Source organism: Molothrus ater, chromosome 18 (genome assembly GCF_012460135.2).
Source record: "Molothrus ater isolate BHLD 08-10-18 breed brown headed cowbird chromosome 18, BPBGC_Mater_1.1, whole genome shotgun sequence".
Taxonomy (NCBI): Eukaryota; Metazoa; Chordata; class Aves; order Passeriformes; family Icteridae; genus Molothrus; species Molothrus ater.
This window is the reverse complement of record NC_050495.2, coordinates 7,583,346-7,607,893: the sequence shown is the minus strand read 5'-3', so window position 1 is coordinate 7,607,893 and position 24,548 is coordinate 7,583,346. Positions and strand designations below refer to the sequence as shown.

Sequence of the window (24,548 nt, the reverse complement as noted above, 5' to 3'; positions counted from 1 at the left end):
GCAAGGGCATGACTTGTAATTTTTTCCAATGAATTCTGTACTGCACATGAGGCTTCCAGACGTGAAACAGACACAGAAAGATCCAACAGTTGAAAATCAGAGTGAAAATCAAGGACAACCATTCTTGTCTTTCCCAGGATGAATTCTTTCAAGCCTCTTATGAGTTTCTTCCTTGCATAGCCCACCTTACCACAGTGGTCCCTCCCCTGGCCTGTGTGCTGCAGAAAATCCACCACCAGGACACTACTAAGGAGCAGAGGATCATCAAAAGAAAACTAGAATGGGCTAAGGTGACAGTCAGTTTAGAAATGGACCAAGCAAACCATGGTGACCCAGCCAGTTTGTAAAGTGTGCATTTCACAGGACAGGACAGAAGAAGGCAACACTATCAGAGTTTTCCTGACAAGGTAACTGTCAGATCATGAAAGACACAGATTTCCTGTACTGGGTTAGATTATGCAGAAGCAGCCTCAGGTGACTCTGTTGTACTGTTCTGTGTAGAGCCAACACTGAGTTCTAACACCTCCATCTTGTACTGAAAGTCAGTGATTAGTTCTGGTATTCAGCTCAACTCCAAGTCATTGGACCAAAGTCCTTCAGGTGGTTGGAAGCAATTTTTGCAAAATTTCCAATGCAAAATAATCAAGTACATTTACTGGCAAATACAAGTTTGTAGGGAAAACTGGAAAATCTGGATACATACTGTTGACCAGAAAATTTGTCTGTGTACTCAAAGCCTTGACTCTAAAGAATCCTCACTTGTGTTTAGCCCTAAACACCTTTGCACCCAACAGACACTCCTGTCATAGCAGGGCACATCACACAGGCTGATGAGAAAGCCAGTCTCAGAAGGATGAGTAAGAGTAAACAGGTAGACTCTTCTGCACTTCACAAGAGAGGATCAGAATAATGGCCAAAATTACTGTTCAAGAGACTGTCAAGAAGATTAGGAAAGGTGGGAACCTGTAGAGTGGATATTTCAAAAGATGCAGTAGTGAATAATGTATTTGTAATACACGTGGCAAATATAACAGCCACCTTTTAGTATAAAAAGGTATTTTAATTCATTAGAAAGCATCTCCTACCTGGCAAACTGTAAAAATAAACACAATGTATGTTCTATCAGCATATTTGCAGAATTCCATATGTACGAAAAATTTTTCCACTTCACTACATTTTTGAAATGCTCTTAATTATTGGCGGCAAGGGATGAAAAGAAAAAAGCCAGACTCAGTTTGCATGACTGACAATTAGAAAAAAGGCTTTTGGTCAGTTGAGCAAATATGATCTGGAGTCACTGACACATAAATGTGAAATATCCCAGGGAAAAGAGACACTTTTCAAAATAAAGTCACACTTTGAATTCTGGGAGAAGGAAAAGGCAGACAGTGGATCTTCTAATTTGAACATATTTTAAAAAAACCTACTGAGTGTTACTGCAACATCAGCCTATTACAGTTAGAAGACACAACCTATGCTTGCACAAACTGTGTATGGAATGGTGCATGTGGAGCATGTGTTTAAGGAGTGCCCATGATAGAAAGCTCCCAAGGGGAAGAACTCTCCTAAAGCAACGAACACACATCTCTGCAAATTCTCACAGCTCACGTCAGAAACAGATGATCTCACCAAACACTGGTAATTTACACCTATTCTCCAGATGACAGTTACTGTCTAGGTTGTCTTAGTGATTCAGGCAGTACATGAGAGTGAGGTCTGGTTTCTGCCAGAGCCTCTTTGTTAACTCAGAGGGACATGATACTGTCTTTCAAAATATTGTACAAGAAAGGAGGATTTAAGAGGTAGTGAAATATAGCACTACTGACTTCTGCATAGCAGCACCCATGGAAGTGATCCTTCCATCAGAATTTACTTCTCTGAGTACAGAGCAGGGTACAGGAGCCACTGCCTCCTCCCACTGGCATGAGAGAGTGAAAAGCAGCTCACTGGAGAATTCTGAGCAATGAGTCAAACACTACCTGCAGTGAACAGAACATACAGAAACCTCTACAAGAGCAACAAGACGAGAGAAACCACTGAGATCCCAACTCTCCCAGCCAAGGTGACACCAGCAGGGCAGTGATGTGTCCTTACCTGGCTGAGCAGTCAATCAGGAATCAGTTATAAGGTACCTTACAAATAACAGCTATGATTGCTGTGCATACACACACTTTGAACAGAGGACCAGAGTTTCAGTCTTTGCCTCTGTCTGTACAGCTCAGTTAATGACATTATAAAGCACCTTCCTGTTTCAAAAGACCCCCCATCAGCTTGTACCAGAACAAGATCCTGCCACTGCTGTGCTTAAGAGACCTGTAAAGAAAGACACTGGGAAGGGGACCCTTGAGGACAGAATATTACCCCAAGACACTGCTGAAACCTGAAACAGATGAGGGCTGTGATATTTCTTGCCCACTGTTGCCAGATTAACCTTTCACCTGCAGGACTCACCACTTCTGTTTGCCCAACCTGTGATAAGCTGGAAATGAAGTCATTTTGACAGCTCTAAAATGTCAGTTGTAAAAACAACATATTTGTTTTAACTCAGTACCTTACCTACAACATCTGCTATTCATTGCCATATTAGTGCACCCACAAAGGGAAAATAAGGTTCCTCACTGCAGTGGAAGAACGATGGCACCGAGCTGCAGGATGCTAAGTCCAGGAGCCCACATCTTATCACAGCACTTGTGAAACTGTATCCTCCAGCTGCAAGAAGAGATTCAGAGATGATTTTACAAAACACCTGGGGATGCATTTAAAACATCTGAAACAAGGAGGGAAGGTAAGCTGGAGATGACCTTCCAAGCTCTGTTTGCAAACATTTGCATGTAAATGAAACCTTACAGTGCTGTGAATGGTACAATCAGGAATTCTCCTATGGCAGACTCTGTTACTGGCAATGATTCATCAACCTTTCACTCAGAAAACCTGACCTCCATTTTCTAAGACCTTGCAGAACATTCTGTGGAGATTAATCAGGTTTTGTCAGGCTTCATGAAGGCATGGCAGTGATTATGGTGTATTTAGGTGTGCCAGTCACTGATCTCACACAGATGAGATAGTCCTCAAGAGAATGAGTATCTGTTGGTAACTGGCTGTTACCTTAAGTACATGGGTGACTCTTCATTATCTGGATTTTCTTCCATTCCACAGTACCAAATGTAAGTTATTTGGCACATCTCCAGAGTAACAATTTCTCATGTCAACCAAACCTCATACATTGCTACAATTTGGTTTTCTTACACACATTTCAGAAATGTGCAATCTTTGTAAAGTTACATAGATTTTATGACTTAGTTGAGAAAGGTTAGTAACTTTCCAAATGGAAAAGCTATCAGCAAGTTCTGTGCTCACAGACATGCTGGCCCTTGAACAGTGATGCAGATGTTTTTCCCACAGAAATATGCTTGTATATTAAAAAACCCAAAAAACCCCATGATCTACAGTCCAGGGTCATGCTACAACTCCAGCATATGGCAATGAGTCAAAAATGTTCAGCTTTACTTATTTATAGGATATTTCAATTTCCTCTCATTACCACTGACCTTTTGCTAACACAGAGTATTGACCTGAGCTAGGGTTGAATAATCTCCTGCCACAGAAAACTGCTGCTGCAAAAGCCAAAGAGTATTTGAGATACCTGATGTAACAAAAAGATAACCAATGGCACATGTATTCTTTCCAGGCATGGTTTATTGAAAACACACCAAACTGTTATCCTACATACCTGGTTTCTAACAAGCATTCTACTTGTCTGCATTATGGAAAGATCCTATCATAATAATAATACATTCTGTCACGGTAATATTTGTTCTATGAAAAGCATAATCCACCTTTTTTTCCCTCTCCATACTTGTAAAATCAAACCATTCTAAGTGTTTCAGTTTATAGTACAGTGTAAATACAATGCAAAATCCCACCAGTCTAATCTACAGAGAGAATGTTGAGCAGTTATTACAGAAAACACATTGTTGATTTTTTTAAATTCTCCTACCATGAAAATTTTAAGGCACATGATAGTTACAAACACATTAGCTACTAATTACCAGTAAGCTTCTTAGTCTAGTTATTTTGTTTTTTCTGAACAGTAAGAACCAGATTGACAGGCCTTGTAGTATCTGCACTATCTTCCTCCTCACCTTGGACTTCAGATCATCCTACCCTGATGGCAAACTTTAAACAGAAAACAAAGGCTCATAGTATCTTCCCCTTAAATGCACTAGGTTAGTTACTGTATCAGTAAATCAGAGATTTTCTCTGTCAAAGATAAGGAAACACCAGATTTTAGGGGTATCATAAAGAAATTTTGCAAAAAACTACACCTATATAAACACCTTCAAAAACTCCACCCCAACAGCACAAACCTGCTGGCTGAAAGTATTGGCACATTGTAGGTTTCACTGAGCCAGCAGTGGCTCAGCAGATGAGGCTATAACCACTCTGATGTGCCCATTTGGCTTCTGAAGCTTTGCTTGCTCGAGGGTTTGACATGTGCACCTCTCTCACAGGTAGCTGAGCCTATGCTCAACCTTAAGGCAGGTAACAGAAGGTAACTCACCACCTTCAGTCTCATGAAACTGCTCTAGGAGTGAAAACTGCTTTGCCTAGCACAAGGCTTTCCTGGTAGAAAGCATTACTGAAACTGCTCCTCAGAGCTGGCACGAACTTAGCAAACTGCTGTAACAGACATGCCACCCCTGGCTTTCTTCATGTGTCCTGACAGCAAGTCAGTTCCTAGTCCCGGGGCATCTTGGCAACAGAGACCAGATTTGCTTTCTTGATAGAAGCACATTCAGAACCAGGTCTGAGCATGTAAGAACAGATCTGGGATAGGCAGCAGTTATGCCAGAACAGAAGACACTGAAGATTGGGACCTATGGCTGCCCAAGCTGTTCCCCAGGGAGCATTTCAAGCTGACAACACACCTAGAGTTGTATGTATGGCTATACTGCTACTTAAATCCACGACAGAACCAAAATGTCCTACAGCCTTGCCTTTTGCTCTCCTCCTTGGATTCCACAGACACACTGACTGACCTGGGAACCATAAAGCACAACTGCTCGCACACTTACTTGATGCTTCTCCAGGGGAGTTGGCACAGAGTGTTTGTTCAGTGAAAATGCCTGGGAGATATGCAAGCCACCTTCTAGGAAGAAGGGTCTACAGTAATCACATGCTGTCAGAAGTCTCCCTCTCCCCTGTGTTATCTCAGCCCTGACTGGGCCATCAAATTTCCTCCTCCTCTTTAGCAGGAGTCTTGCAACACCATCACTTCCTTCCACAACCATCCCTCCCACTACAATTTCTGCAGGTAGAAATCTCTTCTATCCCAGCCCCTTGCAGGCAGATTCCCCCCTCCTGTTTTCACAGTGGAGTCAACAATAAAAGAGGAGGTCAAACCTGAGCCCTAAAAAGCAGTGCCTGCCTTTTAGCAGGAGACTCTAGACCCTACTGCAGCATTAGTCAATACACACTGCCACTTTCCCTTCTTTACATACAGTCCCTGCTGCCAAAATACAACAATTACGGGTTGATACACCCACATTCCAGAACAGCTCAAACAGCCATTCACACTTGAGCCAACAAGGGGAGAGGTGAGGGCAGGAGTGGGCACACATCCCACCAGTGAGCCCCTGGCCATAGACAAAAAGGACATTAAATCACCAGACCTGGTTCAAGGTACCCTGCTTTGGACCTCAGCAGGTGGGCTGATAATACAAGGTGATAGTCACATACAAGTCATCCCCCAATCTGTTTTCTTTCCTCGCCATCCAAACAACAGTTAGTTTGTCAAGAAGAAAAACCCCCACAGTAGTGCTGAGGATGGGTTATTGCTACATACTTGGGAATTAGTTGTCAATGTAAGGCATGGAAAGGGTAGGGGTTTGATGTGTGATTCCCAGGGGAAGCCTTGGCCCATCAATTTGGTATCCAACTTCTTGACACACCATCCTCTGATTTTCTGCAGCAATAAACATGCTGTCAGCTCACAACTCTGCTGGCTGCTGTAACACCCCCAGGAAAACAAAGAACAGTTTGCTACGATGACCTGGGCAGCCAGTGCCATTTAACCTGATAGGGACAGTTCAGGGCGCAGTGTAAATACAAAAAAAGACTTTTGGGAGAAGTGAGATGGGGTCTGAATCTGCTTCTCCAATATCCTTACTGTTTTTAGCCCATTAATGACACAGATGAATGTAGACTCCAACCCAGATTCTGAGTGTCCCTGTAGTGTCCCAATAAGAGCCATGGGATACCTAGGATTGAAGTCATGACCATAATTGGCCCCAGTCACTTCACTTGCTCCCTCCTGCGGTTTTCTCTGATAACTTCTTGCTGGCTTTGAAATATCTGCACAATAACTAAACCACAAAGTCTTAGCAGAGACTCCTTTCAACAGTCAGGTCTTTATTTTAAGTGAACTTTTTCTCAGACTCCTTTGGTAAATATATGATTTGAAGTAGATCAGGGACAGACTGACAGCATGACCCTTCTCTTACACTGTTCTAGTCAGCTACAAAGCAGGTTCCATTGCTAATTACTGAACGTTTTTAAAAAAATCCTTTCATATACAAAAAGAATACACCAAGTACATAACCAAAAGTGATATAAAACTCTTCTGTGTAGCTTGGTTAAAAGGGTCTCCGCGTATTGGCAGAACAAGTATGAAAAGAGCACCATTGATATAATATACAGTCAGACGATGTATCTGGTTTCATTGCCACACTTTATGTCTACACAGAGACACACTGCCCCGACACAGATAGTCACAGGTGCCTCTCTTTGCTTCCCTTGATCCGCTGAGCATCTTTGGCCCAATAGGACTCTCATGCAGGTGAAATAACAAATCTTTGCTATGTTGATTTGCTCCAAGCAACTTCACCTTCCCCAGGATCCAGAAGTGACACTGCAACGTATGTGGAAGATGAGGGTCAAAAAGGGAGGGTGCGAAGCAGCACACGTATCATCCAAATCACTGACAGCTTCTGGCATCAGTCTTTTTCCCTGAATCAACAAATGCTTCCCTCTCCTGCAAACTACTTTACATGGTTTTGTTAACCTATTCTCTGCACAACAATATATATATATAGATATATAGACTTTTTTATTTATTTATATATATGTATTCATGTCAAATTTTTAATATACTCAAGAAGATACAAAGCTCTTGGTACTTGCCTTTTTTTAAAGTTTTTTAAATTTTTTTTTTACAAAAAATGTAATGGTTACTATTACAGTAATATTTTGGGGGAGGTGAGATTGTTGGATACTTCCCCTTTTTAGTTACAAAAGGAACGGCAGGCACTGAAAACCGCAAATGATGTTTGCTAGACTCAAGGATGTGCTTTCCAGTCACAGCGCTTCTAGGAGCTTTTTTAAAACTAAAAGTGGCAATCAAAGAACAATGGCAACCAAGTAAAATCAGCAAAAGTCCTCTCAGTGCTAATGCTGAGGCATTTGCTTCCTATTCTCATCTGCTGCCCTCCCTTGACCAATGCCTGGAGAAAATCAGTGATCTGAAATAATTTAGTCCCCGGCATTTCCAGATACCACATTTGCAGAGTACATTTTCTTGAGGTAAACATTCCCCTACAGAAGGCAGGCCTTGGCATCCTGGAGGAGAGCTGCTGCACACGGGTGATTTTCACGCCACATGAAATATGCAATCTCAAAAGCAAAGGAACACAGAAACCACGACAATGATTTTAAAATGCCAAACCAGTTCCCTTTGTGGCATTTTTCATCAGGATCTTTAGCCCAAATCAAACATGGATCCAACATTGAAAAATTTACTATCAAATGTAAGTGACAGACCCATCTCAAATTTATAGTGTGTTCAAAATGAGACATCCTACAAAAAAGCTCCTATTTCCTTCAATGTCTTAACAGCTATGGCAAAAGTAGTTCATCATCATCAATGCAACAATGATACATTTAACATGTAAAAGCTCCTTATTGCAATCTTTGAGAACATGAAAATAAAAAGCCAGCCAACTCCATTTCCCAGCACATATTTCTGAACCAGGGACACTGAAACCTTCCATAAACTGCTTTTCAATATGTAGAAATAAAAACAGAGACAATACAGAATTCAAAAGGCAGAAGTATTGTACACCAGATTATAATGATAATATAGCACTGTGATTGATATAGCTTACTCTAAAAGCAGATTATACAGCTTGCATCAATTTCGTCATCCACTCTCCAGTTCATTTAACTAGTGTTTAATAGTTTTTGTTCTGCATTTTCTCCCTTCATTGAAATCCAATAAACCCACTCAACATTCCTGCACCTTCTGTGGGAATAATAAAGAAAACCTAAACATTTTTCAGAAAGCCTTCAAAAACGTTAAGAGTCACAGTTCAAAAGAAATCCCCCAAAACAAAAACCAGAACCATGAACCCCAAACCAGAAAAGTGCTATTCTCCTCATGGCTACACCTACGGTATCATTTCAAACACCCCGCAGTTCCTGTCTTGCTGTGAAGCTGCCCCATGATGTGCGCTTCTCCAACTTGGCACCATCCACACGTAAGAGTCACCTAAGAACGCAGCCAGCTACATGGAAGCTTGGATTCTCTTTTCTTGCTTTTCTTCTTGCAGGAGTGGGAGGGAGGGAGGGGGAGGCGGTGGCTGTTTCTGGTGGGAATGTCAGGGAGTTAAGCAGCAGAGTGTCTCGCTGTAAGGCATCGTGCTCCGGGCGATGGCACTCGGGTGGGTTCGCTCCCCACGCCCTCCTGGGACCTGCAGCCCTCCCAGTCTGAATGGCAGTGGTGACTGATGAGATCCTCTGGGTCGATTCAATGTTTGTTTCTCCCCCCTCAATTAAAAAAAATGTGGTTGGACTTTAGCCCTGCAAAATAAAGTCAGAACTGATTAATACCAGTCATTAGCACGGCCTTGGTGATCTCCATCACCTTGTGGTAGGACAGTGACTGGAAATGCCAACCTATGCCAACACATGGGCTCCTTGATGGGCATGTCTGGGAAAAACAAGCATAGACCTAATTTTTTGAATTCAGGACCCGACCTGTAGAGCTTCACTGCTCAGAGCAGAGTGCAGGAATGAAGTAGGCACCACAGGCACATTGATGCTACCCCGTGCCTGAGCCACCATGGCTGAGCACGCAGTGCTGAGCAGCCGTGGGAGGCCAGTGGTGCCAAGACCTGCTCTGTGACAGCACCTCAAAATGCTGAAAGCCTTCTCTGGGCAGGTGCTTCCAACCAGAAACAGAAACCATCTGCTAACACCTTGCATTTCTATTAGACTGAAAGGAAGGAGGGAAAAAAATATCCAGCACCACCACCCAAAACCATACAGGAGCTTTCTCTCCCACTAATGAAAGGGATTTCCACGTAGAATTATGTGGGTGAATGACACCTCATGGTTTGGAATTTGGGCCTTTAAAGTCTCTTGCCCATTCTGATGGGAAAGTTGCTCAGTGCCTTCGTGACAGTCACTGAAATTTTCCTTTAGTCATAGCCAGGGGCACAACACCTGCTGTTCCAAACACAGCATCCTCTGACGAAGTGCCAGAAGGTATCACCAGGGTGACTCGAGCAAGACAGCAGGACACAGATTAGCAGTGGCAGGAGCGAAGAAAGGCTGGTAACATTACTGAGGAACTTGGCACATGGCAAAGGCACACAACTAGAACACAACAAAAAGGCATCTTTCTTTAGTGACACACAATAAAAAAAAAAAAAAAGAAAGAAAATGGTAAGTGGGAGTTGTGGGTCACTATTTATTGTGTAACCAAGATCATCTCCTTGCAAAGTAACTTGTGTTACAGTCAGCAGCTTTCCTGCTGCAATTCGTGGGAACCTTAGGGGACAGCCAAAAATAGTCAAGGATATGTTTTTTCTTAAGTCTCAGGCTAATCCTTATAATGAGCATTGAGGGAGAAAAATGGTTGGAAGCAGGAACACACTACTCAAATTCATTCCCATGGCCTAACAGCAGAAATATTTCACATTTCAGCTGACAACTAATCATTCACAATATTAATTTTCTGCCTGGTTATTTGACAGGTTATTTTTAATCAAACAGTGGTGTTTGATTGCATTTCATTAAAGATACACTGAATAGTATAAAGACCACTTTTTTTTTTCTTCCAAATGCACTTTCATCTATCTGTAAGTTAGCAGTTAGGTTTGAAGAGATCCCACAGCTATACAGATCATGCACAAGAGAAAGTTATTCACTAGCCCCAATTACCATTAAAAGGACCTACCATGCATGCAAATTAGACCCAGGAGTCAACAGGCTGGGGTTTAATGTCACGGGCATCCACCAGATTCACCGAAGCCCTGTTACTCTTGTTAATGTTTTTCCTATTTGTGTCATTCTGCAGCACAGGGTGAGGAGTTAAAGCAAAACAGAGCGGATTAATCAAACAAAACCACCAAACAGGTCAGCTTAAAGTAGCACAAGGGAAAATTAGTGGTATAGAAAGAAACAAGATCAGCAAAGGCACAATACTGACAAAAGCATCTGCAGCAGCCAAAAGGCCACACTTCCCTGGATTCCCAGCCTCCCCTGAGCTTGCACACAGCTCACGAGCCACGACCCCCACGGCCCCATTTCTGTTTGGCAGCACAGAGAGGAAGAGCAGCAGCTGCTCAGCTGTGCCCAGGTGAGCGCAGGGCTGTGCCCACCATTGCTGTGCACAATAACCTGGATTTAGGCTACCCCCAGGTGCTCAGAACCAAGAGGCAGCACTGGCTATGGGTCACACACTGTTGTGGTGAAATGTTTTTTCTCTCTGTCTCATAAAAGCAAAGCAGCCACTTGCTGAACTCTGGTTGTGCTTCACTTTGGTCATACACTGGAGTTAGGGTTGCTTGATGTGATTTTGAGGGTTGCAATGGACCACTTTAATGAATTTTGAGTAGAAAAAATAACAAGTACTTGTTAATTTTCCTACCTTACCCTGTTTTCCTTAAAAAGATATTTTTGCCAAGTTCCTATTGATCAACATTCTTATGTAACTTACTGCATCCACTCCTGCTGCATCCTTGCAAAAATGTACTAGAACTGTGATGAGGGAACTAGGAAGTTTGTTTGACTGATACTGGCTCAAGCAGGACCATCTCTTGCCAACTGGAGGAGAGGGACACATTGTAGGACTTCAGTAATCAGCTTAAAAAAAGTCCAGGCAGGTTGAAGCCACTCTCTAGGGTGTACCTTCTTGGAAAGGCAGAACACAGCAGGAAATGCCTGACTAGGCAAGTTACAACAGACAAGTTGGTGCAGTTTTCCTAGTTTACCATCTATGGAATTATTTTTCTCCAAATCTTGTTTTTTTTTATTTCCCTGTTCAATGATGGTGGGTTTGTTTTTCAGCTGACTGAAGTTTAACTGTTTCCCATCAACATAGATCACCTGGATTTTCTGGTATTATCAACAATGTGCTGAAGGTTATTAAGGACAGCCTTCTGCAGACTAGCAATAGTGTCTCCTACCACTGACTCTTATTTCAGTGAATCCTCATTTTCCTTCTTGGAATTACTCCCCCAGGGGAAAACCCAAGGCCAGGGAGAACTGGTGGCCACAGCATTTTTACATTCACAGACTTTTTACTCTGAAAAGGTACAGAAGTGCAACAGAAATTACACAGAGCCTTTGAGCCACACTTGCACACAGCCCATAGTACAAAAAGTCTTGTAAAGTAAGAATTATTTTCATTTAGAAAGTAGTGTAAATTTGTATTTAGAAGACACACACATAACTGTGTATGTCTCTTCTTTGCTCTCCATCTCCCTGGCCCATGGCCATGGTCCACCATCAGGGCTGTGAATGAGTGCTGCAGAAATGAGGCCTATTCACCACACTGCTGGACATGGACACACAAGATCACACCTGTTTCTCGTGATGAAGACAATAAAGCAGCATGACAACCTGAAGAGACTTGTCAGAACAAAGTCTGAGCACAGTTACACAGTTCAGGGCCAGGGAATGCTGCCTGGACAAGGGCAACAGAACAAACACTTCCTATCTTTACAACCTCATCCATTTACAAGAGTACAGGAGCAAGTACCTGCACTTGCTGCTGCACTGGAAAGCAACAGTTTGTTTTGATTTCTAGTTAGCCAAGTGCTAAATTACAAAATAATGCCTTTATGTGAAATAAAAGAAGGCCTTTTATAGAGCCCCCTGGTGAGGACACTGGATTCCTTTCCTCCCAAGGCACTAGCTACCCTCAGCAGGAAGGGGAGCTCACTTTTAAAGGTTCCTTCTCGGAAGCGTCTCCTGTGTTATCGCTGGTCTTGTACTTGCGCTCCTTGTCTCGGTGGTCGATGGTGGAATATCCATCTGAGGAGAAAACACAACAGTCAGGCATGAAGCAAAAACAAGAGCAGAACCAGAGCTGATGCAAGCAGAATTCTTCAGCAAAGGAATAGGAAAACAAACCACCACAACCCAAAGATGCCGGCAGCCTGCTTCTCATGTGCTCCAGCTCTGAAATTTCATTTTTACTAGCTAAAAACAAACAGAGAAGCCTTCTTTTTATAGCACTGCCAGATGCTGGCACTCATTAGCAAGCAGCACTGTTTTCATCCCAGCCTGCTGCACTTTTTAGTGTGCCCAAGGAAAGCAGCAAGTTGTCATCTCATGCCCTGTGGCTAATGAGCTCCAAATTCAGCCCAAATCCTGCATTCCTTGCTTAGCAGCCTGATTAATTGGCTGTGTTCATTCTCTGAATGCTCTGCAGCCTGTTACCACTTTTCCTGAGCCTGACTACTAGCAGGACATGACAATAATTTGGAAGAGTCCCCGTCAGAGCACTGAGAAAAAGGGCCTGTCGAGTTGGAAGAAATCTCAATGCAATCCCTGCTGTGCTTGGGCTGTCTTTCATTACGAAACAGCACCTGTTGGTGCCTTTTCTCCTGACAACTAAGGAACAGCATGAAAGCATGATGAACACAAGGAAGAAAACTGTGAGAGGGTTTTATAAAGAAATAGCTGTAATTATCGCAGAACCTTTGCTTTGAATCATTGTCAGACAATGCAAAACTTAATTTATTTTCGTGATGCATCAAATTTCCCTCATTATCAGTGACAAATAGATCTTTGCTTGCTCTGCTTTGACAGCATTGTAATCTGGAGTAAACAACACCCAAATTTATACCTCCCTGTAGGCTTTTGTTTTCCCCTGTGTAATTGAGGGATCATTAATGTTTTCTTGTCTTGACAAACTGTGTTTTTAGAATACCACAAGAAGTTTTACATAAACTATCAAAATGCCTCTCTCTCAGTTTGTTACTTGCCTGTAACAGGCCATTAAGGATGGGTGAGTCAGATGTATTTGTGGGCTTCTCATGGCACTGTTTGCCCACATGACAACTGCACACAGAGCCAGGTTAAACTGAGAAAAGCTGCAGTGTTCTGTGTGCCTCAAACCCAAGTGCACAGAGACCAGCAAACAAGCACCTGAAGCAGGATGTGTTTTTGACATCAAGGGCAGTAAAAGATGATTTAACCACGCTGACCAAAAATAACTAAAGAATTCTGGAGTTATACATGTAGTTCACAGATCATAAAGCATGATTTGCTACACAGCACTTAATTTACAATTACTTGTTGACAATCAAGATGCCTGACATTCTTAGCTATTCCTTTTGAACAAAAAAAGAAAAAAACCAGCTGCACCCAGCTACCCAGCCAGCGCTTGTGGGGAATGCATGACCGATAACTCTCTTTCAAATGACAGGCATGAACATTGCTAGTAGGCTATGTCCTAATCTACAGATTCATCATCTAGTTAGGACAAAATACTTCACAAAAGTATGTATTCAGTGATGGAAAAACAGAAAATTAAACTTGCAGCATCTGGGTGGTAGCTTTTTACAATCTCATGGTAACTGTACTCACAAGGATGTAATGGATCACTTTGCATTTTTGTAGTGCCATCATCATGGATGATTGACAAATGCTTCCAAAAGGAATTGCCAAGACACAATGGAAACCTTTGAACTACCCCCAGAAAGCAACAGCCACTAAGTGAAGCTGATGGCAGCTGTGATACTTCCCAGGGAGCAAGGTCATTAGTAAACTATAATAATAAAAAATAAAAACCAAACCAGTTATTTAATAATATGAAAAAATTAAAACTCCCATACTTAGCCAGGACACATCAGCAAGAGGAAAATCCCATTTTTGCACTGGCAGTAATCTGACAACAAAGAACACTCAAGAACTTTGCCCTTTGCATCTGAACTCCAACACATTTTGCATTTTTTGTCCTGTGGGCCCCTGGCCTGTACAGAGACTGGCACCCACAGGTCACGTGTCCAAAATCCACACACTGTTCTATGCCTCTGTCAAGATAAGCAGCAGCAGAGATAGGAAGTTCATGATTTGATCAAATAAAATGAGAAATTGAAAGAGGCTGCATTACAGAAGAAATACCTCATTGCCCTGAGAACCACAGCTCTGCAAGGAAGTTAGAAATCTGCAGTTAGAAATCTGCTTCTCCCATATTTCAGATTCATTTGAAGAGGCAATCAGAATTAATTGCTTCTGTGGCATAAAGATCTATACATATCTTGCTGCTCCAAGGTATTAAGTACTTTACTTTGACTTAATACAATCTTTTGTATAGACAAAAGTTACTTTGGTCAATAGAGGAATATCCCATCCTTGGCTTGTTTACTTCTCTCTCTCAGCATCCTGCTTGTTGTTGTCTCTGTTGCTTCTTTATCTCCCCCTCACTCTACAGCAACATTTTTATGTCATCACCAATTACAGGACCAAATACATGCCTGCCAGAGTCAGTCCATCTGTGCCCTCACACAGCTCTCAACTTACAAAAGATCAAACCTCTAAACCCATCAAAGAGAAGGAGGAGAAAGGAAAAGTCACGGCTGAAGATGGGCATGGAGGACAGTGGCATTTGAACTCTGTCTATCTGGTCTGAACAATCTCACTTCCCAAGTGCTCCTGTCTGAGTGCCTACAGGTTAACAGAGTTTTGGAGGATTTGGCACAGGCTGGAGATCACCATTCTGCTGCCTCTGCAGACAGCTCGGGGACAGAGCCCAGGCACACGGTGACAGTGGCACTGCTGCTCTGCAGCCTGCCTGCAGTGGGGACACCTGACAAACCTGATCAGCCCATGGTGACTTGTAATACAGGTTTTCTTCTGTCTCCCAGCACATCCACACCCTACCCAGCTGTTCCACTGCCCCAGACAGCAGGGATCTGACTGCTCTAGTACTGATAGCTGATGGGGAACAGATCCTTCTGCCTCCCTAACCAATGACAGCCAAGTGATTTCCTCTGAAAAGAAGGATGACCCCGACAGCATTAGGAAAGAAGCTGAGACAGCATCAGCAATTTTCTTTTTGTGATCTTGAAGCAGAGCCCATGTGGGTTAACAGGAAAGGCCCAGGCACCAGGACAGCCTAAACACGGGTGAAAAGAGCCCACAGAGGAGGGGCAGAGAGGTGGGGATGTTCTGGAACCATCAGTCCTGTATGGATGTACTCTGCAGGGGATGAACACTGGGCTGGAAGGACCAGTTCATTCCAGAGTGAAAAAAGAACAAAAACTCCAGAACACAACAGTTCACTATGAAGTTAAAATCTGAAAATATAGTCTAGAGCAGCCTTCTCATATTAATATGCCCATAAGACAAAAAACATGCAGCATTTGAAAGAGCCTGAAGAGATGAAATGTTGTTATTCCAGTTCCCTGAAATTAAGGATAGTAAACTGGATAAATGAAGTTGTGCTATTTCAGAGGTCAGCTGAAAAGAGACTAAAGTCATAGTCATATTGGAAATATAAAGCACTCAAGAGCTGGAATCAGGAGAACTTGACAGATCTCATCTTCTAAAGGTGATAAAAAGACTGGAGAACAGCATGGCCCAGAGAATCTGCCTGATGCTGTACATATGCTGTAAATTTGCATTTTGTTTTGTACTCAGGGCTGTACCAGTAACTCCTGAGAGCATAAGGCAGCAATTAATGCTGAGACTATAAACAATCAGCACTGCCCATTCTGCAGCACCTGCCAGCACACAGCTATTCCTGCCAGGCAATCCTCTATGAGGAGATTTTCTTCCATTGTGAGAACAAATGTTTCAGCGTTCCCTAAGGCAAAATACATATGGACAGTTGATTCATGGCAGGTGGCATCTCATTTTTCCAAGAATTCAAAAGGTAATATATACCTGTTCTTTTACTTTCTGAACATGCTTGGCTTTTTCTTGGCTCTAACTTGCTATTTTATTCAATCACAGTTACTAATAGCAGGGTACCAAACTGTTTGATCTGGAGGCATTCATATAGGTGCATTTAAATAGGTGCAAATCCTCAAGACACCACACAGTACCTTTATCTACCTTGGTAAAGAAAAAAACCCTACAAGTTTAACACAACAGAGCTTATCAGTCTCAAAGCACATCACTGACAGTCAGTGGCTCTTCTCAGTCTAGAGGAAAAGCCAGGCTCATTTAGATGCAGGTAAATGGAAAGCAGTCATCAATATCACACACTAACCTATTTTTGGTTTTACCTACAAAAACAAAGGCAGAACAGATTTAAATACAAGCAATACATTGAAGTAAATTTTCAACTCTTTCTTTCAGAATCCTGGAGACTTCCAGATCTGTAATAGGGAATGCAGCTGCCTCAGGGACCAAAGAGCAGAATGAAAGCTGGGTCAGTGTACCTCCAATATATGCATGAAGTAGTGAGGGAAATTGGTGTGACACTCTACATGTATACAAAGAAAAAAAAAAGACGATGACCAATCTTTTGTGAGGTAATGTTTTGTTTTAAATGTCAGCTTTATCCATCTGAAATAATATCTCCTAGAGAAATAGTTGAACTTTCCTGTGAGTGACAGTGTGCTCTATTGGAACAGACAGAGAGTTTGATCTATGACGGAATTTACCTGGGCCAAGTTCATCCATAGGTATCATATCACGACTCCCAGACTTCTCATTATCTAGAAAACAGAAGCATTTGAACAACTTGAGGTACATTTGCTTTTCTCAAAACCTGGTAGCTCTGAATTAGTCACAAAACCAGAGAGGTTGATAAAGTACTGAATGCAGAGATTATTGTAAAAAAATTCCCAAACTATTCCATTGTTATCCATTCAGAAAGGGAAGTCTGAATCAAATTCTCCAGAGAGCACATGTAAGCCATGTATTTTCTGCTTTGGCACTGTAATACAGGGCTTTCTCTCCCCAACAGAAACCACAGTTCTGCTTTGGACTACCTACCACGATTAACAAGCTTCTCTTTGGTCTCTCCAGAGTAAAAGAGAAGGAAAATAAGTAAGGGTGAAGCTTCTCATGGCACACCAGCCAATCCAGCAGCCTGCTGAGCCAACAGAAAACTAATCCACAAAGAAAACAAGTTTCTTGTCACATCAGCAAGCTGACCCAAATCATCCTCAGTCTCCATCATGTGTCAGGTTTGATCAAAGACAGGGAAGGTGGAAACAGGCAGGGCAGTGTAGAGCTGTTGTTTCTGCAGTAGCCTGCAGTTAAACTAGACAAAGTGCACCAGGCAAATCCTGCTCTTAGTAACCAGAGCCAGGCTCAGAGACACAGCAATCATGGTGAAATCAAAGCTGGTGCTACACTGATGTTGGTGTGGCTGTGCCTCATGAAAAAGCACAGGCAGGATTAGTTGGAGCTTGAATAAACTCATCTCCAATAAAAAAGTCCTGCATGATAGAGGAAGAGGCTGTGCCAAAATGGGCACCTCTATTTAAAAAATGGAAAGACTCCAGTACAGAGTAGGGGTAAGGTCAACCCCACTTGCAGGAAGATTAACACTGCATCCAAGTTGAGAAAACAGTATCAGTAATGTACATTTTGGAAGGAAAGAAATTCTATCCATCTCCAGGTAATAGAGACTGATTATTTTGAGACTATGGGGTAAAAATCACACATGAACAATGCATTTTTACCCCCTTGTGCTGTAACAGTCACAGCAAATCCAGAAAACCAGTAAAGCACTATATGACAAGCGATAAAGAGAAGAACTGACCTTGACTTTTATCCACCAGAGGCAAAGTGCTGTCATCATAGCCAGACCTGCCAGCAGTACCTTTGGAGCCCTTTGGAGCTGCAGAAACAGACTACAAGAGAAAAACCACACAAACACCAAATTGCTACTCATGGAAACTGAACAATACAAATAAATGAACCAACAGCACAGAGAGAGATTATGGAATGCACTTAAGCCCCCCTTCTGTTGATAATATGGAACTGGAGGATTTTTTATTTTCACATAGATTTGATAGAGGAGTTTTCTCCCTGTTTTCTCAATGGCAGCACTGTTGCCCTCTGAAAGAAGCAAAAGCCTTCCACAAGAAAAGGTGAGGAGGCTGCATGTCAAACAGAGGTGGCTGCCCTAGGCTGCTGTACAGAACATTTCAAAGGAGACACAACTAAGACAAGACATGCTAATTCTTCCACCCATAAATTGGGGCATTTGGGCTGTACAGGATGGCAGACTGCCCAAACCTAAAGAGCTGCATTCCACAGACCACAGCAAAGTACAGCCAGAACTCTACGCAGGATGGTGTTAACTGAGTAGGGTACAATCCACTGTGCTCTCACCTGGAAGAACAGAAGTGAAAACCAAGATCTACAGACTACAAGGTTGGCCTAAGTAAGGACATCTCCACGCAGGCATTTCCAGAACTTATTTAAGATCTTTACCTGAAAGTGTGACTTGTTCCACCCATCCTTCTGAAGGGCATTTCGTAGTTCTTTATAGCTCCAGATCATCTGAAGAATGTGAGATGCTGCTTTTGTTTCTCTGGGAGACTGGCTGATTTGCAAGATAAAATGACAGTTTAAGTATCAAGCAATGTCCAACTATTTGTATGTTAATACCTAATACTCCACACAGCTATTATTTGAACCTGTAAGTAATGGGATAGATGTGAAATCATTCAGCGACTTCTTAATATCTATAGGTACTTGCTGAGAAAACCAGAAACTGAAATGTTATGAATTTTGCACATTTCTGTGTTTTCACAGAATGCATTGCTGGACAAGCACTGTCAGGTCAGGTCAGCAGCCCTGGTGACACTTTTGTCTTGTAGCTGTCATGAACAAAGAACAGACAGATTCCATTCTGCCTGGATTTTCATGAAAAAAAAAACCCCAAACCAAAAAAATGTTCTAAACTGCTTTTCAAACCTTCATCCCAATGTACATCTATTCCTCACAATTCAATGAAGTTGCTCCATGGTTTAGAACACTTTACACAGTCATTTCAGTCAGCAAAAAAAAGTAAGCTGTTTTTAAATTGAAAATGAAATTTTATCTACTCCTTATTAAGTCAGTACACAGACACCTTTTATAATCTAGAACAGGCCTAGATTTTTGGTGGCTCTCCTATTTTGTAACAATACAACCCAAGAAGACTACTTCAGCCACTCTCCCAGAAGTCTGTAGCAAACACACCTGCCATGTCTAACGACATGAACTACACAAAACAAAGTTTCCTCTACAGCAATCAGAACAGAGTTTTTAAATGGAAGAAAATTTGTCACTTCAAATCCTCACCAGCAGCCCTTTGGCCAGAACAATTACCACACATCATTAACCATTTCACTTGAAAGAAACAGATTTCATCACTGGCATTCCAGCAGTGGAACACTGCCACAGAAAAAAGGCCTTCCAAACTACAACCAAGATGATCATGGTTTCACTGCAAATGCTGCCTGGTAAATGTATATATGGTGCTAAAATGACACGGACAGGAGAGAGCACGTCTTAACACGACTGAAGTGACTCATCAATTAACCTTTTTCATCAAGTACCTGCTGGCTGTTTTTACTTTGTTTATATTAACTGCTGAAATTACAGCTCTGAAAGGTTGGGATGCTCCAATACTTTCACAAAGCAAAAGCTGCTGTTCATAGTGACATTTTCATGTTTGCAAGGAGTTCTTATGCATTTTGCTTTCAATTGTCACTTACCTTGACTTGCTGATAGCTACCAGCTTCTGAATGCCCTGTGTCTGGATCAGAGACCTTGCATTTTCTGAGCTGTCAGTAATGATTTCATGGATGGTATTCAACACTGCAACCACAGTGTCCTCTTCCAGGTTCTTTGCAGATCTCTGCTGCCTGCTGGGCAAATTTCTTACCAGCTCACCCATGGCATAACTACCTAGATAAGGGGAAGAGATACCATTAGGCAGCCCTAATAATCATTTCAGCTTCCCATCCTGAATGATAAAAGTCAATGGTGTTTGCTATGTTGAAAAAAATCCCTTATAATGCATGTGTTTTAAACCACAAGACTGTAACTTCACAGGGTATTTATCATTCACTCATTATTTCAAGGCGATTGACAGCTGATAAAGCTAAAATAAAGTCCTTCATCACAGATTCTGAAAGGTATTGAGGAGAGAAAAAAGGCATTTTTACTGAGAATTTTACAGCCCACATCTATCATATTTTGCAAAGCCTGAGGCAAAAAAGCATCCAGTAGCTGCTAATGCCAGGTATTCATGCTAATACACGCACATGGTTTACTCAGCTTAGCCCTGTAATAGGCCTTCTGAGGCAAGGTGTGCAGCCATGCATTTATTAACCTTCTCCAACAAAGCTAAGAGAGCCTTTTCTCCTGGGTGCAGTTAGCCTTCTCCATGTATAGTACTTGAGAAAAAACAGGGAATCTGGACTTTATCATTCCCAGGTATCCATCTGTACCATTTGCCTGGCTACACCTCTGAACTATTAAAATGAGAACCTGACATATTAAGGTAGAATCCCACCTTGCTATTTGCCAGTATCAACTTCAATGATGGCCCTAAAAATGTCACCAGTATTTCCTGGCTTGATAAGGCTAGAATTTAAAGAAATAGTTAAATACAGAAGTCATCTACAGGAAAAAACTCATCTCAGCTGAATCTTTCAAGATTCCTGCTTATGGGCAGGTGAATGTTATTTACCACTTTGGATAGGAACTAGAGCAGTGCTGAACACCAACTTGAAGAATTATTAAGTTGTTTAGAGTCCAGCTTCTACCCACCAGACAAAAGGATGAGGGAGGAAGCAAAAAACCCAAAGGTTCAACTTTAGAGCTCCTTGCACATCTCCAGGTTAACTCAGCATAAAAAAGCCCAGACTCCCTCTCTAACTGGAGTAGCAGGCAGGCCTAAGGAGCAACATCTATGAGCACAAGTCCCATAACAGCCAGAGCTAAGGAAGAGACAAGAAACCTCTTAACCCATCCAGCCCTCTGCACACCTACACACACTACTCTCCTGCAAAAAAGTACACCAAGTACACCTAATGGTTCTCCCAAGTTAGAGATCTCCTTCAAGCCACAGCTTGTCTGAGTGGGCTGGAAATACATTCTGAGCTGACAGCTCCCCACTTGGCAGACACAGCTCAATCCCAGAGAGCATGGATGGAACTGCAGAGAGAACAAATCCTCAGCACAAGGGACAAAACCTCAGGTCTCTCAAGGGTCTCCAAGCTCCCAGGCTGGTTAGAGAAGTTCAGAAGATACCTATGAGATCTTTATTGCGACGATCCATGGAAAGGTTTCTCAGGGCAATGGACACAGCCCTCACAACCTTGTCCGAGTCGGACTGGAGCAGCTCCACGAGCACCGGCAGCCCCCGCTCCTTCCGCACCGTCGCACGGATGTACGTGGACCACTGATTGGGACACGGGGGAAAAGAAACAACACCAAGTACTGTGAGTTCATATACCTGCTCTTCCCTTGCCCCTGGCTTTTCCTTCAGTGCTGTAACCCATTTTTTCTCTGCAAAGACCAGTTAGGTTGTGCGTGCTGATTTATCCCATTGCCTTAACCCTTCATTCAAGTCCACCAAGAACCAAGGAAGAAAGGGTGTATGAGTTCATCATACAGCTTCTGGGGAAAGAGGGCAGGAACAGAAGGAAGGAGCATCATCTGCCAGCATCTGTTCTGTACACACCTTGGTGTGAAAACACATCCCTCTGGATTAGGAAAAAAGAGGTCACTTGGAGGAAACACTAAAGCATCTAAAGATCTGTTATCTTCCTCCTCCTCCAATTTCATGGTTTTATTCTGTTTCATGATTGTTTTTCAAACAAACCTGTATTATTTAAAGTAAGCTGGCAGCAGCTGTGAAACACCACCCTGCCAACCCTCAGGCTGCTATCAGTCCCACTTTGCTGAGCGGTTCTAGAAGTAATCAGGCAAATCTTTGCAAGAACTGCCTGATTAGCGCTGGGGATGCTTCACAGAGGGTATTAGGGGACACTCTGGAGTGCAGTTTCCTCAGCACACTGTCAATCCAACAAATTAAGTATTCAGAACACATAACTATCTAATACCAGATAGTTATGCTTTTCTGAATGGACAAAGCAATGCTTAAGTGGCTGAAGTGGTGGCACTGAGCATAGTTCCACTATGTAAGCATCACCAGCCCAGAAGATGCAAAATGTGTTCAATAAGTGAATGGAACTGATTTCCTCGACATTCCCACCTCCTTCATTTTTAAAGGAGATACAAATGTACAAAGTAACAGTGCACCTACAATGGGACGTCCCCTTATTCTTTACTTACACAAAGGAAACAAAAAAAGACTGAAGACTGCACTCACCGTCCAGTTGCCAGCACTAAGGTTCTGCAAAGCTCCTGCTGCAGCTTCCAGAGTGTTGAAGTTCTGACTTTCAGTGAGGATGGAGAGGTACAGTCGGACCACATCTGGCTGGTACAATAATTCAAAGCCTGCAGGTGGGGCAAGAGGAGAACAGAAGCAAGAGAGGCAGAGAACACAATGTATAAACAAACACATACCCCTAATTTAATAACCTAAGAGAACAACCGAAAGCTGTGACGACACAGAAAGAAGAGCTTTTGTCATGTCCAAGACATTCTATCCACAATTGCTGGAAATGGTGGAGACACCAACACCTTAAGGTTGTCAATAAAGGCTGGCAATTGTCTTAAGGTTGACAGTTCTTTCTGAATCTGTGCTATGCTATGAGCTGCCCAGAATGCAGGTGGTGACAAGGGACAATTTTTGCCTGTGACAATTACTGCTTTGCATCTCTAGACTGGGCTGCAAATGCACCTTGCACTCCTGTCCTTGTTCAAATATCTCTCAATACTTTCAGAGACACAAAGAGCAGGACCAAACAGAGTGAGCTACACCATCCTGTCAGCCACGCCCCGCACACACCTAGGGACAGAAGGAACAGGCACGATGTCAAAGTGACCAGAATCCCCAAGTGTGAGTGGCAAGGAGGAACACTGACTCTAGTTCAGACGTTCAGCACAGAACTACGCCGGCATTGTCCCACTCTGGGAGACTGTGACAGTCACATCTGTTCACTGCAGATCCCCAGAGTCACTGTGTCAGCTGTGCAGTTCCAGCATGACAGGAATGAGAGCTATTGCCAGCTCTGCCAAGGATTTCCTTTTGTGATGCTGAGTAACTGACAGTACCATCGTGTTCTGACTTCCTCATCCATAGGATTAGTATTTATGCATCTACCCACCTTAAAAGGATCTTAGGCAAGAACTCCATCACTCCAAATTGCTGAAACAATTTGAAGCAATTTTTTCTATCTTCTTTCACTAAGTGTAGCATGACACACTGCATCAATAAGGGTGGAGTACGCCAAGCATTTGCTTAAAGGACTGGCCAGACAAACCATCTCAAAGTGCTGTTCAGGTTATGTGAACAAAACAACGAAACCCCTAAATTGCCTTGGTGAGTGCACGAGGGCACAAGCAAGCTCTGGTCAACATGACTCATCTGCAGTCACTGTAGCTGGTCTGCTGGCCTTTGGGATGTTTGCAGTAAGTAAGCATTAGGTTATGCAGCAAGCATTACCTAGGAGAGGATTTCTAGAAAAACATGACATCAAAGAAAGCATAAAGGTGTGAAGAAGCCTGGGCAAAGAGGCAATTTCAAGCTTGTTTTGAGCAAAATAATTTTTATTATTTGCACACATGAAAAGAATGTTCTTCACATAACAAGATGCTGTCCTAGAATTATAGCATAATTCAAAGCAAGTTTTCCACTAGTAAGACAGGAAATCTCCAAACACAAATCACTTTCTCTCTTCAGCACTTTCTCTTCAAAATCACCCATCTCTCATACACACATCACAGACTATCATATTTTAGACATCTTCCAGCAATGCTGTCCTATCCAGTGGATATATATTTTTTTTCTTCCCTGATGCTAAAGGCTTCCTGAAATAAGAGCCTTGATTTTAAATTAAAGTATTTCTCCACATCCTTCATATGGCTCTGTGGCTTTTTGAGTCAAGATCTCAGAACTCAGCCCTCTAACACTGTCTATGAACAGAAGCTGTGTTAACCCCCTGGCTGTACAGCTGGTACTTATCCCACTGAAAGCAAGCAAACACCATCAGCCAAGGTTTGTTCCATACCAAAAATCCCATCTATGCACAAGGATCCATGAGGATCCATGTACTGGTTCATACTTTCCGTGCTCAGCCTCTCACGTGCATCCCAGCACGCCCGGGTCCTTCTCCAGTGACCGGATACTGAACCTGCTCCACGGCCGTGTCTCCTTTCAATGCCAC

General features: G+C 42.6%; 1 protein-coding gene across 8 annotated transcripts in view; it reads right to left on the bottom strand.

The window, feature by feature from the left end:
* Positions 1-3,678: 3,678 nt before the first annotated feature.
* The window catches only part of ARVCF (ARVCF delta catenin family member), a 246,679-nt gene continuing 225,809 nt past the window's right edge, over positions 3,679-24,548 (bottom strand). For 7 of the 8 annotated variants that reach the window (XM_036393092.2, XM_054516766.1, XM_036393091.2 and 4 more), the window contains 9 exons: positions 22,589-22,716; positions 21,505-21,655; positions 19,962-20,154; positions 18,691-18,802; positions 18,014-18,104; positions 16,905-16,958; positions 12,227-12,318; positions 10,238-10,351; positions 3,679-8,856 (listed from right to left, as the gene is read on the bottom strand). In XM_036393092.2, coding sequence (XP_036248985.1) covers positions 10,250-10,351; positions 12,227-12,318; positions 16,905-16,958; positions 18,014-18,104; positions 18,691-18,802; positions 19,962-20,154; positions 21,505-21,655; positions 22,589-22,716 — 923 coding nt within the window. In that variant the 3' untranslated portion in view covers positions 3,679-8,856; positions 10,238-10,249. The remainder of the gene's footprint in view (positions 8,857-10,237; positions 10,352-12,226; positions 12,319-16,904; positions 16,959-18,013; positions 18,105-18,690; positions 18,803-19,961; positions 20,155-21,504; positions 21,656-22,588; positions 22,717-24,548) is intronic. The other variant, XM_036393096.2, reaches the window with a different exon arrangement.